This window comes from Sceloporus occidentalis, unplaced genomic scaffold (genome assembly GCF_023333645.1).
Source record: "Sceloporus occidentalis isolate IW3139 unplaced genomic scaffold, rSceOcc1.0.p SCAF_3, whole genome shotgun sequence".
NCBI lineage: Eukaryota > Metazoa > Chordata > Lepidosauria > Squamata > Phrynosomatidae > Sceloporus > Sceloporus occidentalis.
In genome coordinates this window covers 66,834,972-66,849,332 of record NW_028316983.1, presented here as the reverse complement: position 1 = coordinate 66,849,332, position 14,361 = coordinate 66,834,972, and the positions used below count along the sequence as shown (strand labels likewise).

Below are 14,361 nucleotides of genomic sequence, written 5' to 3'. Positions count from 1 at the left end.
GTCCGGAAGCTGCACCAAAGCTGTGCTCCTGTCCTTAGGACTGAATCATGGGTTTGGCACAGCTTCCAGATTCTTAGGACGCATGCAACATTTAAACAGCATACCTTCAAAGTGACCCGAAGCAGCTTTATTTTGGCCTGTCTGTATGGGGCCCATCTTCTCCTCAGTTGCTGCAATGGCAAAAGCAAGCACAGGTGGTATTGGGCCTAGTGAATTTTGGACTGCTTTGAAACACCTGTAATTGATACATTCCCTGTGTAAGTCTAACTTTTCATTCTTTTAGCTAACAAATCAGCAAAGTTCAGATGCCAGAGAAAAAGCTATGAACCAGTAAACAAAATCTTACAGCACTTTAAAGACCAGCATGTTTATAATGGTGTAACCTTTCACAGACTACTATCCAATTAATCAAGGCTTTAAGGTTTTTCCTAGTAAGAAATACTTCATCCTTCGGATGCAACTGAGTGAAGGGCACAAGAGCTTATGCCAGGGATGGAGCTCATGCATAATTTTTTTTTAAATTATGTGTAAGAACATAACATTAAGAACACAACCATTAAAAACAACACATAACAACATCACATTATAACAACACATAATTTTATATTATGAAACACACAAATAACAGAACAGACAAATATTGACTTCTTTCCTAACAGATCCTGCACCTACCACAAAATATGTTTGATCTCATTTTTGAAATTTAATTGTTCAATTCTAATATCAAACCAAAATAAATGATTTACCAATACACATGAAATAAACATTTATCTATTGTCTATATCTATTATAGTAACCTCTTTGTTTATTTTATTTATATTTATCTATACATATGTCCTCAAACACTACATACACAAATCTATACACAAATACTACATACATTTCACCACAACATACATTTCCCCTAAATAAATATTTCTTTTTCTTAGTTCTTTTATTCTCTAAGCTCATAACAACCACATCCCTCCAAAGATCTTTCTCTTGCCATGAATTCTAATAACCTCACCCCTTTGGCTTTTCTTCAAAATGCAACTGGGAGCTGCCCCACTTTACAATATGGGGGATGCATTAAGGGGGCTTTAACATAATCAATGAAGATCTTCCCCAGTTGTATTATCAACTTTGTTATATCTACAAATGCCTTTTCAGCACCCAATAACATATCTTATCTACACATAACATCACACCCTAGAGGAAAGGAAAATGGCCAAGATCCTATACACATTATATAGATAGCATAAATAGATAATCAGTCTACTTATGATGGATCCCAAGTTGTGTAACAGGTTGTGCAGTGAGCACCAAGACCTTCAACTCATTCAATGCAATGTTCAATTAGCTCCCCATTAAGCAAGGCAACAACAAAAGAGAGGGCTACGTGTGGGTTTTGTGGAATGACTGGCTATCATAGGATTATAGAATCATCGAGTTGGAAGAGACCACAAGGGCCATCCAGTCCAACTCCTTGCCATGCAGGAATCAAAGCATCCTTGACAGATGGCCATCCAAGGAGGGAGACTCCACTACACTCCAAGGGAGTTTGTTCCACTGTCGAACCACCCTAGCTGTCAGGAAGTTCCTCCTAATGTTGAGGTGGAATCTCTTTTCCTGCAGTTTGCATCCACTGTTCCGTGTTCTGGTCTCTGAAGCAGCAGAAAACAAGCTTGCTCCCTCCTCAATATGGCATCCCTTCAAATATTTAAACAAGGCTATCATATCACCTCTTAACCTTCTCTTCTCCAGGCTAAACATACTCAACTCCCTAAGGCATTCCTCATAGGGCATGGTTTCCAGACCCTTCACCATTTTAATTGCCCTCCTTTGGATACACTCCAGTTTCTCCACATCCTTTTTGAATTGTGGTGCCCAGAACTGGACAAAGTATTCCAGGTGAGGCCTGACCAAAGCAGAATAGAGTGGCACTATTACTTCCCCTGATCTAGACACTATACTTCTATTGATGCAGCCTAAAATTGCATTGGCCTTGTTAGCTGCTGCATTACACTGTTGACTCATGTTCAACTTGTGGTCTACTTTGACTCCTAGATCTCTTTCACGTGTAGTTTCAATCATTCTACCTGGGACTACACTTATGCAAGTTCAGAGAAAGTGCAACCACTTGGACAACTATTTTTACATTAACATAGTGCCCCCAGCAGGATTCCAGTTAACGTTGCTGAAAGAACACAATTCACATTTCTTGTTGTTGTTTTTTTTAAAAAGACAAAAGTCACACCAGACATGCACATGAGCACCCCAGAGGAGGAAATCTATCAATCAAATAAAATGTTTTTTTAAAAAGGAAATCTTTACTTTGGGAGAAAGCATGCATTTACTGCACTTTCCCACTTCTAAAAAACCCAAGACATTTATGGGGCTGTACAGCAAAAAGAACTTACATTCTAATTATTATTATTTTTCGTCTTAGCTTAGAATTGTAATAATTAAAGCAGCATACAACACCATCACAAAATGCTTTTAAAAATCTCTATGACTGGTCTTAAAAGCAATAAGAACAGCAACTAAGCAGCTGAAGCAACACCAGGCAGTGTCTGATTATACACTAAAAGCCCAGGCACGTAAGTCATTTTTATGAACAGTATGCATGTTATTTCATGTTCCATACCATTGTTTCTCTTCTTAAATTTTATTACTCCCATACCCAATTTTTATGGACTCTCCTTGGAAGATAGCCTAGCATTCCTCAGAGCTAAATAATATCTCATCCCATCGAGAAAGGAGCCATATCAACCAATTTAGTCATGCAAAGCATAAGGCATTTTAGGGGCTCTTCAGACTGGCCATTAAGGCCAGCCTGGGGGCAGAGTTGGGGTGTTGTGTCCACAGGATGCACACCCCAACTCCACCCCCCAGGGTGCTGAGATGCCACACACTGCTCCACACAGTGTGTGGCATCACAGCGCTCATCCAGCACTGCATCCACATGAAGCAGTGCGGAAGGAGCGCTGTATAGATGTGACGCCATGGCTATCACACCCTTTCTGCACCCTGGAAAGGCTGGGGCCATGCCATGCAGTTGCAGTGGTCCTGATCCAGTTAGGAAAGGGGCAGTGTCGCACCATCCCTTAGGGGCTGTGTGTACAGCCCCTTAGTGTATTATTCTGGTGCCAGAAGCCCAACCTTAATAGTAAAACCAACACATCATTCCAAACATATATTCATATTCATATAATAGCAGTGAACACTGCTTTTTCTTGAAACAGATAATTAGCAATCCTGTGAAAGGACATCTGGGTATTTGCATAGCTATGGCAGAATGATAATAAAAACCATGTTTTACTGGCATCAGTTTCACCATATTTAAAAAATTTCATCTTATATTAATATAACAACCTGCCTCTCCACAAAAAAATATTTAAAACCACAAAAGTCCAGAAACCAGACACTAGCTGGGAATCAAACACTGTTTTTGTTGTTGTTGTTGTTTTTCTTAAAGTTAGGTTGGCTTTTTGCTTCTTTAAATATTGCTTTTTTCCAACAATAAAAATCAAATCTTGGAATAGTTATATATCAAACTAACTTTGATGTTTAAAAAAATGATTAAAATTGGCAAATATTTTGTGCAGTTTGCAATGTATTACACTATCCTTTTATTAAAGCACATTTCACAGAGCCATTTGTATTTTGAGGGAGACAAAACAAAACATACACCAGCACATAGAACAGGCCCAGCCTGCTTCATATATCCAGATTAAAGAATAGCATGTAATACTTGAAAAATATGGCAGAAGGTCTTTTGCTAAGCCTCAGGAGCTCCAGAAATAAGTGACTTTCAACAAGGGTAGGAGTATTGGAATACAGCAGTTAAATCTAGTTTCTGGAAAGAGGTCTTGAAAAATTGGGCTCAAATGATGAGCATGGCACACTTGACAGGATTCAAAAGATCACAGAAACTATATGCATGTGGAGGCAAAGATCACTTACCTCTTCCACCTCATTCTCATCTGTCTCATCTGCCTCATTTCCCTGCTGCAGCTTCAACCTTTTCTTAAAGCTTTCTTTCTCTGGGCTGTAAGAAAGAAGTGCATTTTTAGGTGAAGCCATGTGATTATGCATTCATTTTTATTCCACATTTTTAACATAAAATGGATCAAATAAACACCACTACAATCATGTGAGCCTGTTGTGGAGAAACTTGGGGAAAGCAACCAATCCTGGCTTGAAAAATATTCCTCCCTTTGCCTTTTCCTGGTTTTTTTGGCCACATCCTTTACTCAGGGATAGACACTCTCACAAGATTCCTGTGACTTAGGAGACCCAGGCTGAAGTCACCACTGAGCCATGAAAGGTTACTGAATGACCTCACAAAGTCACTATAAGCATAACGGAGGGAGGCAGATAGGTATGGTATGTACAATGCCTTGAACTCACTGGAAAGGCAGCATTGTAAATGCAACTAATAACATTATTGCATTTCACACAGTGGTGTAGTGGTAAATTTTGAAATCCAGGAGATTATTGTGATGTGACCACAAATACCATACTGATAATATGCAATTTATTAGAGCAATATGTTTGCACTTTTTTTTGGATAGTTATGTCAGAATAAGCTCTCTTGAATTCAGGTTCAAAACACACTGCAGAAACAATCCAGTTTGAGGCAGCTTTAACTGCCCTGGTTCAGAGCTAGGGAATCCTGGGAATTGTAGTTAATTGTAGCACCACAGCTTTCTGACAGAGAAGGATAAATGTCTCACCTTACTACAGCTCCCAGGATTCCCTAGCATTAAGCCAGGGCAGTTAAAGTGGTCTCAAACCGGATTATTTTTGCAGTGTGTTTTGGACCTCAGTGATGCATACTGTTGACTGCATAGAAATGATTTGTAAAATACTGTATTTTCTGGCGTATAAGACTACTTTTTAACCCAGGAAAATTTTCTCAAAAGTCAGGGGTCGTCTTATATGCCGGGTGTCATCTTATAGGGCAGGTGCTGAAATTTCCAAGCCAGACTGGAGAATCTGCAGTCGTCGCATATGTAACTGAAGGGCGGAGCAAGCTGCAGGCATCCAGGACGCCCAGGGTATGAGAACAAGAGACGTGTTTGCAATACCGCTCTGATAGTCTTGGAGAAAGGGAGGGTTGGGCAGGCAGGGAGAGCTGACCAATCCAAGCAGGCTTTGTCTACAACAAGTTTTCCTGCTAAGTACCTGCATGTCATAAGCATTTGAATTAAAATTACCATATTGAAAACAAATCTGATGTTTTTAAAAAATTTATTTGGTGTGCATTGGAAGAGGGGTAGTCTTATACGGCGAGTATATCCCAAACTCTATATTTTAACTAGAAAAGTTGGGGGTCGTCTTATACGCCCAGTCGTCTTGTACGCCAGAAAATACGGTACATGGAATATAACTAAGACTTCAGCCATCTGAAATATATCTTTGAATTTTTAATCAAAAGAAATTAACACTCATATAATAAAATGTTATCATTTGAAATTGAGAGAGCAGAGAAATAAACTGCATTTTATTAAAAACAAAAACAAGGGAAAGCACTTTATAGCTTCCAAATCATTCTTATTTTCTATTTCTTGATGTATTCCAAATAGTAAGTAGTAAATTTAAAAGCCATGTTATTGCCTCATTTACTTGCAAGAACTAGGAGAGCCTATTAGTTACCCTGTAGCTCCAAAAGAAATCATTTGTGCTGTTCTGGGGGGAAAAATCCTCCACCTAGAATCATAGAGTTGGAAGAGACCTCGAGGGCCATCCAGTCCAACCCCCTACCATGCAGGAAATCTCAATCAAAGCATCCCCAACAGATGGCCATCCAGCCTCTGTTTAAAGAACTCCAAGGAGGGAGACTCCACTACACTCTGAGGGAGTGTGTTCCACTGTCCAACAGCCCTTACTGTCAGGAAGTTCCTCCTAATGTTGAGGAGGAATCTCTTTTCCTGGAGCTTGCATCCATTGTTCCGGGTCCTGTTCTCTGGAGCAGCAGAAAACAAGTTAGCTCCCTCCTCAATATGACATTCCTTCAAATATTTAAACAGGGCTATCATATCACCTCTTAACTTTCTCTTCTCCAGACTAAACACCCCCCAGCTCCCTGAGTCTTTCCTCATAGGGCATGGTTTCCAGACCCTTCACCATTTTAGCCACCCTCCTTTGGATATGCTCCAGTTTCTCAACATCCTTTCTAAATTGTGGTGCCCAGAACTGGACACAATATTCCAGATGGGGCCTGACCAGAGCAGAATAGAGTGGCACTATTACTTCCCTTGTTCTAGACACTATACTTCTATTGATGCAGCCTAAAATTGCATTGGCCTTTTTAGCAACCACATCGCACTGTTGACTCATGTTCAACTTGTGGTCTACTTGGACTCCTAGATCCCTTTCACATGTAGTCCTATTCAGCCAGATGTCACCCATCCTATATCTGTTCATTTCATTTTTCCGCCCTAAGTGCAGTACCTTACATTTCTCTGTTTTGAAATTCATTTTGTTACCTTTGGCCCAGCTTTCTAATCTCTCTTGAGCAGTCTTGTCAGCCTCTCTGTCACATCATGGATCTTTGTCCCAGGGAGACAGCACACCTCCTCAAACATCTTGTCAGGCCCACAAACCACTGGTTCAGTACCTCTCAGCAAAGAGTCCCCCACAACCACCACACTCCTCCTCCAAGGCTTAGTAGCAACTGTTCCCTTTGGTGGAACTCCCAGGATCCCCTGCTCTGTCCCTGAAGTCTGTCCCTGCTGCTCTTCCTCATCATCCTTCATAATAGAGAGAGATTCAAATCGATTTTGTAGCTGCAAGCTCACAGAACATTCCCTGGTTTCCCTACTTCTGTGTGTGACATTCCTCCAACTACTTACTTCTGTTGTATGTGAAGTGTCCTCCTCCTCCCCAGCAACTTCCTCTGTGTTTTTCCCATTCAGGACCACCTGATCCGTTCTGGTCAGGAAAACCTCTTGCTCCCTATGATGCTGAAGTGTAGCTACCTGGGCCTCCAGCTGCTGTCCTGCTGTACTCCACTACATTAAATTATATCACTAATTACGCAAAGAGAAAACCATAGAGAAGAAGTGTTATAGCTATTTTCTCTCACCTGGTGACCTCCAGATGTTTTGGACTTTGAACTCACATCTGCCCCAGCCAGTATGATCACCAGATAGAAATTCTAGGAATTACTGTCCAAAGCATCTAGTAGGCAACAGGTTGGGGAAGGCTATTTTAGACAATGACTGGTATTTGAAAAAAAGTTGTGTAGAGAGTGAAAGGAGGGCAGAGGCAATATCCCCCCTCCTCCCAAACGGAACTTCTAACTAGCAACTAGGCAGACAGAATAGCATATCTTACCTTTTCCTTTGTTGCTTAGTTTCCTTCTTCAGCCGTTCCAAGTCTTGTTTGGCCCACTGGAGGACCTCAGAGACTTCTGCTTGTACAGAGGCAACAGGACTATTAGTTGTCCCCATTCCAGGCCCTGGAGATAAGCCCAGTGAATAGGGAAGCCTAGATGAAACACGTGACAGACTGCGACGCAGTGACTCATTCATAGCTTCACTCTCCAGGAGTTTTGTTCTACAGAGATGACAAAGAAGGAAAGAAGTATTTCAGCCTGCCAAGTTACAAAACCTCATTTACTTGCAACCTCCCCCACCCCCCACCCACAGGACCCAAAGTAGATGAGAAAGTCAGTGTGGTGTAATGGTTTGAGTGCTAGACTATGATTCTGGAGACCAGGGCTTGAATCCCCACTTGACCATGGAAACCCACTGGATGACTTTGGGCAAATACTTTCTTAGTTTCAGAGGGAGGCAAAGACAAACCTTCTCTGAACAAACATTGCCAATAAAACCCTGTAATAGGTTCATCTTCTGATCACCATAAGTCTGAAATGACTTGAAGGCATAACACAACAAAAAGAATAACAAAGCAGATGTGACATTAAAGATAAGAGAGAAAAAAAGTTCCTAAAATAATGTAGAGCTTGGACCAAAGACAAACACACAAACCCATACACATACACTACATCAAAGCCAAACAACCATAAGTATGTATCCATGGTGTAAGGCAGGAGCAGGAAAAGTGAGGGACTCTCAATATTGCTGGACTGCAACTCTCACCATCCCTAGCCAGTATAGTCAGTAATTGGGAATGCCAGGAGCTGCCATCCAAGGAGGACTGTAATTTGACCACATGTGCTGAAAGGTAACATTCTAGCTAGATTGAAGATTGTATTGACTGGATTGATATCTAGATCTACAATTTTAGGCCTTTTGGTGCCCATGCCAATTTTCAAGTGTCTTACTTTCGTTTATTAAAAAGAAAACACATCTTCAAACCATGTTCACTTAAAGCAGAGGAAGGAAATGTATGAGCCAAAGACTACATGCACTCAGCAAAAGTGTTTTGTGAAACCCTCTCCCACAAGTAACTCAAAAAAAAAAGTAACTTAAAAACATTTTTTGATAAAAAGTTTCTGTTGAAGCTTCCAGGTACAGGTGTGCGCAATTCTCCAATAAATGCTATTCCCTGTATCTGAACTCTGGGAGGCTCTAACAGTTAAACGATAGTTCTGTAAGTTACGTTCTGGCAACTTCTGGTTTTGCCAAAAGGGGCTAGTGTTGCTTGTGAGCAGGTATGGCCACTTGCACGATGGCAGAAACAAAACAAACACAACTTCTAGTTACCTGAGCTCCTCAATTTCCCGAATGTAATTCTGGATCAGAGCACCAATAGCCTCATTGCCATCACCTGGAGAACAGAATAAAGAAGTAAAAAATGAAAATGGTATTAAAGTCAAAGCAATAAGCTAAGGCAGCAACCTAAAAAAGAACAAGCAAGATGGCAGCCTAACTTGAGAAGCCACATTGTACATAACCTGCTAAATGCAAGACTTCAGAGACAAGTAGATTTTGCTCCAAAGTTAATTAGATCTACAAAGGAAGTGACAAGTGAGAGGCAGAAAATCAACAATAAAAGAATATCTTGGTGATATTTAGCATGCCCTTCAATAGCAATTGTTTGGTGAAATCCATAATTTTGTGAAATTATAATTCATGAAAAAAGATTTGTCCAGTACAGTCAAACCACATGTAATATGATGATTAACCTGTTTTTATTGGAGATGGGAAGGAAAAGCAAGTGCCGAGGTCCATTCAAAAACTTTCTGACAATTTGGATCAAGATATCACATCAATTTTCTGCTGGAAATCACTCCTGCCCTGGATATTATTTATCCTCAGTGGTAATGTTTGTAGGGATAAAACTGCACCTACAGAAAGCAGCCAAAAGGTAGTGCCACCCAAATCTAGATCACATTCTAGACAAGTGCACCAAGTCTACTTTTGGCTCATATAAAAATGGCTGGGTTAGGCAAACTTGTTTAAGCACAAAACTAATGTCACATGTAGTTTAACCCTTAACAAAAATATCTTTGAGCTCTGTAAATAAGAAGTTCTATTGCTATTTAGAAATCTCATATAGCTAACTATAGTCTGGATAATTAAACCAAATGGAAATTTCAACCACTTGCCCTCACAGTCTCACCTGCCTTGGCAAGAATCAGGTTTGCTTCCTGACTCATCAAGTGGGTAACCCGTATATTGATTGCATCAATAGCTTCTTGCATTGCTTTTACCCGCATACGCAAAGTGGTGTTCTCCTTTTGAAGCATGGCATTCTCATGAAACAGGTCACTGTAGCCATCTGAGCCATCCTCTCCAATGACACGCTTACCCTGTAGAGAGAAGATTGTAGGAAAAGTGTGGGAAGGGCTATTCATGAATGCAATCCAGCTGTGGTGAAAAGCAAGTGCCCTGCACACATCCCAACTGAAGAGCAAACATACAGTAGTCATAGGACTGTCTCACTTCAGATCTATCAAGGGCAGCATGCAATTTTGCATGTATCAGATGTTGAAGTTGTTGAACTTTAAAATATTTTATGTTTTGCATTCACTCTGAAATAGTGCAATACCTCCATGCATTTTTTAACGAATTCTATGAATAGAAGATACAATTCTGCATTTGTTGCTTCAGCTATTGGTTATCCAATTCACCACAAGAGGTTATGGCATTTTGCAAACACAAAAAGAAAGGTTAGATACTACTGTCAAAAATACTACAGCTGGAGAGAGCTGGCATGACCTGGCAAACTAAAACTGCTTTTACTGTTTTTCTTATTGACCACTACAGCAGAGCTGACAGACTGCCCTTGGGAGAGAATCTCCTTATCAATGCTACAGGGCAGCATGGTTAGTTCTCTCATTCTCTGTCCATACAGCAAACAATTTAATGGGAACATAGCACATGGTAGGCAATGAGAAGGGGAGTAAAAAATACAGTTTCAAAAGATCACGGCCTAAATCCAGCAGTTAGCACAAAGTATGGTAGAACCATCAGTTCAACTGGAAATTGGTTGGTTAACTCCTATGTATGTTTCATTAATTCAACGGGCCTATAATACTTAGGAATAGTACTTTGATTTAAGCTTGTGTCCATAGGAAAAGGTTAAAAAAGCATTTATCTTTAGACTCAATCTACTGTTGCTCCTTCTCAATTTGGAAGGCTGTGGAAGTGTATGTGTACTATGCACTTGGGATGCGCGGGGGGGGGGGGGGGTGTCAGGGTGACCAAAAATCAAGGCAAAATTTGCAAGGGTATGATTATAAGCTGATCTGGAAATGGTACTTGACACCAGTGAGATTACATAATATAGATAAGAATAATTCAAAATATTGTTGGAGAGGATGTAATGAAGTAGGCTCATATATACATATGTGGTGGCAATGTAAATATGTAAAAAAAAATTGGGAAACAGTAATATTAGAAATAGAAAATATTATGGATAGAAGGATAGAAAACCAAATATAGTATTGTTATCACTGTATAATGATGTAAAATGAAGAAAAGAAGAAAGAAATCTTGTAACAAATTTGCTTATAGCAGCGAGATTAATTATAGCAAGAAGTTGGAAATTGAAAATAAATGTGGAACTGGAGGATTGGTATAAAGAAGTCTGGCAAATAGTGATTAATGATAAATTAACATGTAAATTGAAAGTGAAGAAAGGATTATGGAAAAGAAACTATTTTGATGAAATATGGAAAAATTTATTGAAAAAGTATTAAGAAACTGGAAAATTACCTTCAAAGATGAAGGTGATATTTAGTATAAAATAAGTCAAGGGTTAAAGCATATATTTGTATGAAGAAAGCGTAATAATTTGTATTGTAAAATTAAAAAATATAAATTAAAAAAGGGTATGACTGAATACCTGTATACTGTCCTAGCACAATTTTCTATTATTTTATTTTATAGTATATAGCAATTATGTGACAGAAAATTCATTAGAAATAATAATGCATGGGGTGGACTAAATCCAATTTTGATCTGACAAGAGTTGACCCATGAAACAGAATGCACCTTAACATTTATTAACAAATTCCATTCATTTCAATGTGTCTGTGCATCTGTGAGTAAAATTAGTTTTAGCCCCTAAAATGCAATTGTAAAGTAAAATAAAGAAAGTGAAATAAAGCAATTTAGATAACAATGTTTTCTCCCATATTTATGAGGTTCATCCTTTGCAACATGTCTATCATTACCCTTTGTTAGAAGATGGAGAAACTGAAGCTGAGTCAGATTCCTCAAGAGTAGAACTACTCAATTGAGGTGAGTAAGAAGAAATGCCACATATTGAATTTTATTATGTTTTTTCCTTAGCATGATTCAACTGAATGTGATAAGGATACAAATTTTCAAATATTTCATCCTCTCATGAAAGCATGAATAATTTCCATAATTTTCCCAGATGTTTTTGCACATCCTGATGTTTTTAGGAAATTGTTTCCCACAAATATACATATGGATTTTGCATGTGATCCCCCCCCCCCAGTAATGTGGGATTTAGAACAAGAACAACAACAACAAAACCCACATGTTATTTTGTCACACACGCGCGTGCGCGCGCGCACACACACACACAAAGCATGTTACTAGAAACTGTTTGCACAAAGAACACTATTTTGTGCAAAAACATTATTCTGCACAGAATAGTTTCCCAAAATCTTTCAGGATGTGTGAATACTGGGTAAAAACTAAACAAAAATTCTGATCTCTGTGCTCTACTTTCTGATCAGGCTTTCCTGGTGTCAGAAAACCAAAGTTTTTGTTTGGGGAAACAAATAAAAACAACAAAAAATTTTCATCCCTAGAGTGGAGAATCGGAAATAATCAAAGAAGGAGAAACAACACCATTGGGATAAAGGGGACTGTTTATAGTGATGAAGGTCTATAGTTCAACTTCAGCAGTAACCTATAGCAGCCAAATGTTGTCAACTTCTCCTTACCGCTTTGTACTCCATGAGCTCCATTTGAAGCCGAGCAATCTCAGCTCTCAGGGCACTGATCTGCTGACTTGTCTTATCCTGATTCACCACCACTTTGTTCTTGATGTTGCGAGCACGATTGGCATACTTAAGGGTGTTCAGGGTCTCCATAAAGTCCCGGTCTGAAGGGCTCACACAGGCAATCATTATAGTTTGGCTGCAGAGGAGGATGAACAGTTCAAATCAAGTAAAGGAAAGTTGCTTGCCACCCTCCCACACCAGCTAATGTATAGCACAAGCATAACAAGAGGGTACCCAAGATATTCCCAATAATGGCTTCACGTGAATAATGCAGCCTGACAGCTCAAGTCAACAAACTGCTATAGCATGTTCCAGTTCAGTGAATAGTGAAAAAAAGTGAAGAGACACACAGGAGGAGTAGACAGTGAGGTGTGTAACAAAGTTTTAGTTAAAATTCTCTTTGCCTTTCTGCTCAAAAGCAAACATGAAACAGGGGATCTCAGAAACAAAAAGGACTTGCCTAGACAGACACACAGATCAAGAGGGATAGAAGGGCAGCTGTTAAAGGAAACAGTTTAGAAAAGGGCATAGGATAAGAGATTACAATGATCCCATGTTAGGAGGTTCTATTGCCAACATTTGGGATCAAAAACAGCTTAGGCATGTTATATAAGCATCCATTCTGGAGAAGCCAATAATCACATTTGGAACTCAAGGGAAAATGAAGCTTGGGATATGTTTGAAAATGCATTCCTTAGAATATCTATTATAGCCCTGCTTCAGGGAGCCCTCTAATGAACCACAGTTGTGGTCATGTGTTGCCAATCATAACACAACCTCTACACAGTCTTTTGCTATTCCCAAGGCCAGCAAATCTACATAGGCACTTTAACATTTTGCATTTGCTACAATTAGGTGTCTAGTGACTCTTCGCATTACCTGTTCCCACCAAGGGAGTCTTGAAGGAGCCGTGTCAATTTTGAATCTCGGTAGGGCACATGCAGGGCTTTCTTGCTCTGATCACCAAGAGCACTGATGACATTTCCCAATGCTAACTGCCAAAGAAATGTACAAGACAGCAAATAAGGTTAGTGACTTTCTCTTACCTCTTTACTGTAAAATCGCTGCTTCACAAAATCTTCTACAAAAGGTCACCCAAAGCTCAAACTGCAATATCCTTTTTGAAACTGCAATTAAGCCTTTTCCCACCTACCCACTTACTAGATTAGCTACACTTACTATATTCTATAGAATCTAGCTTTAATTTGCAAACATCATGGTTAAATTAATATTTTACATTTTTAGAGGTACACTTCAAGTATGCATATACCTAAAAGAAAAGAAGACATGAAGTAGCCCTTCAACCAAATACCAAAGCCAGTTAATGGCAACCAGGTTTCCATAGTTCCTCTAGAAATCAAATCCTTCTGCAGTCAGTTAAGCAACTGAATCTTATCCCCCCAAAACACCACATGGCACAATTCCCACAAGCAGTCTCATTCCATTAGGTCTACTTGTTTCAATGAATAGTTCTGGTCTTCACCACCAAGACTAAGCCAAATGTTAAGAGTTGGAACAATAATAAAACAGGGTTGGAGCAATAATAAAATTTAAGTAGGGGGACACCGACCAATGTGAAAGCCTAGAGGCCAGGTCCTCCACATTTTCATCCCATATACTCTTGCAAACAACACAATTTCACCATTCTGCAGAACGTTTAGGGGGGCAGACAATGTAAGTTCTATAAGGACCTTGTTTTGAAAACAGGAAATGACTGTCTGGTCACTTCAGTTTTGAAAAATAATTAAATCAAGTGAATGAGGCCCCAAACTGGAGAAAAATGAGTAACCATTCTTCCACCTGAGACGTTACAGGCACTATTATTCATTTTAGAGGCTAAAAATACTTTGGGGAGAAATTTGGTGGGAGGGATACACTGTGATCCTTGAGAAGCCACAACAATGGCATTGTGAACTGTAACCCCACTGTAAAACCAAATGGACAACTGTGGACCTTTAGATGTTTCTGGACTGAGGCCCCAA

General features: G+C 39.5%; 1 protein-coding gene across 4 annotated transcripts in view; it reads right to left on the bottom strand.

Annotated features, from left to right (window-relative positions):
• The window catches only part of KIF21B (kinesin family member 21B), a 90,530-nt gene that overhangs the window by 29,096 nt on the left and 47,073 nt on the right, over positions 1-14,361 (bottom strand). For all 4 annotated transcript variants that reach the window (XM_089514832.1, XM_089514829.1, XM_089514830.1 and 1 more), the window contains exons 7-12: positions 13,259-13,374; positions 12,320-12,515; positions 9,517-9,706; positions 8,658-8,721; positions 7,324-7,545; positions 3,946-4,030 (exon numbers count right to left, since the gene is read on the bottom strand). In XM_089514832.1, the coding sequence (XP_089370958.1) occupies positions 3,946-4,030; positions 7,324-7,545; positions 8,658-8,721; positions 9,517-9,706; positions 12,320-12,515; positions 13,259-13,374 (873 nt within the window). The remainder of the gene's footprint in view (positions 1-3,945; positions 4,031-7,323; positions 7,546-8,657; positions 8,722-9,516; positions 9,707-12,319; positions 12,516-13,258; positions 13,375-14,361) is intronic.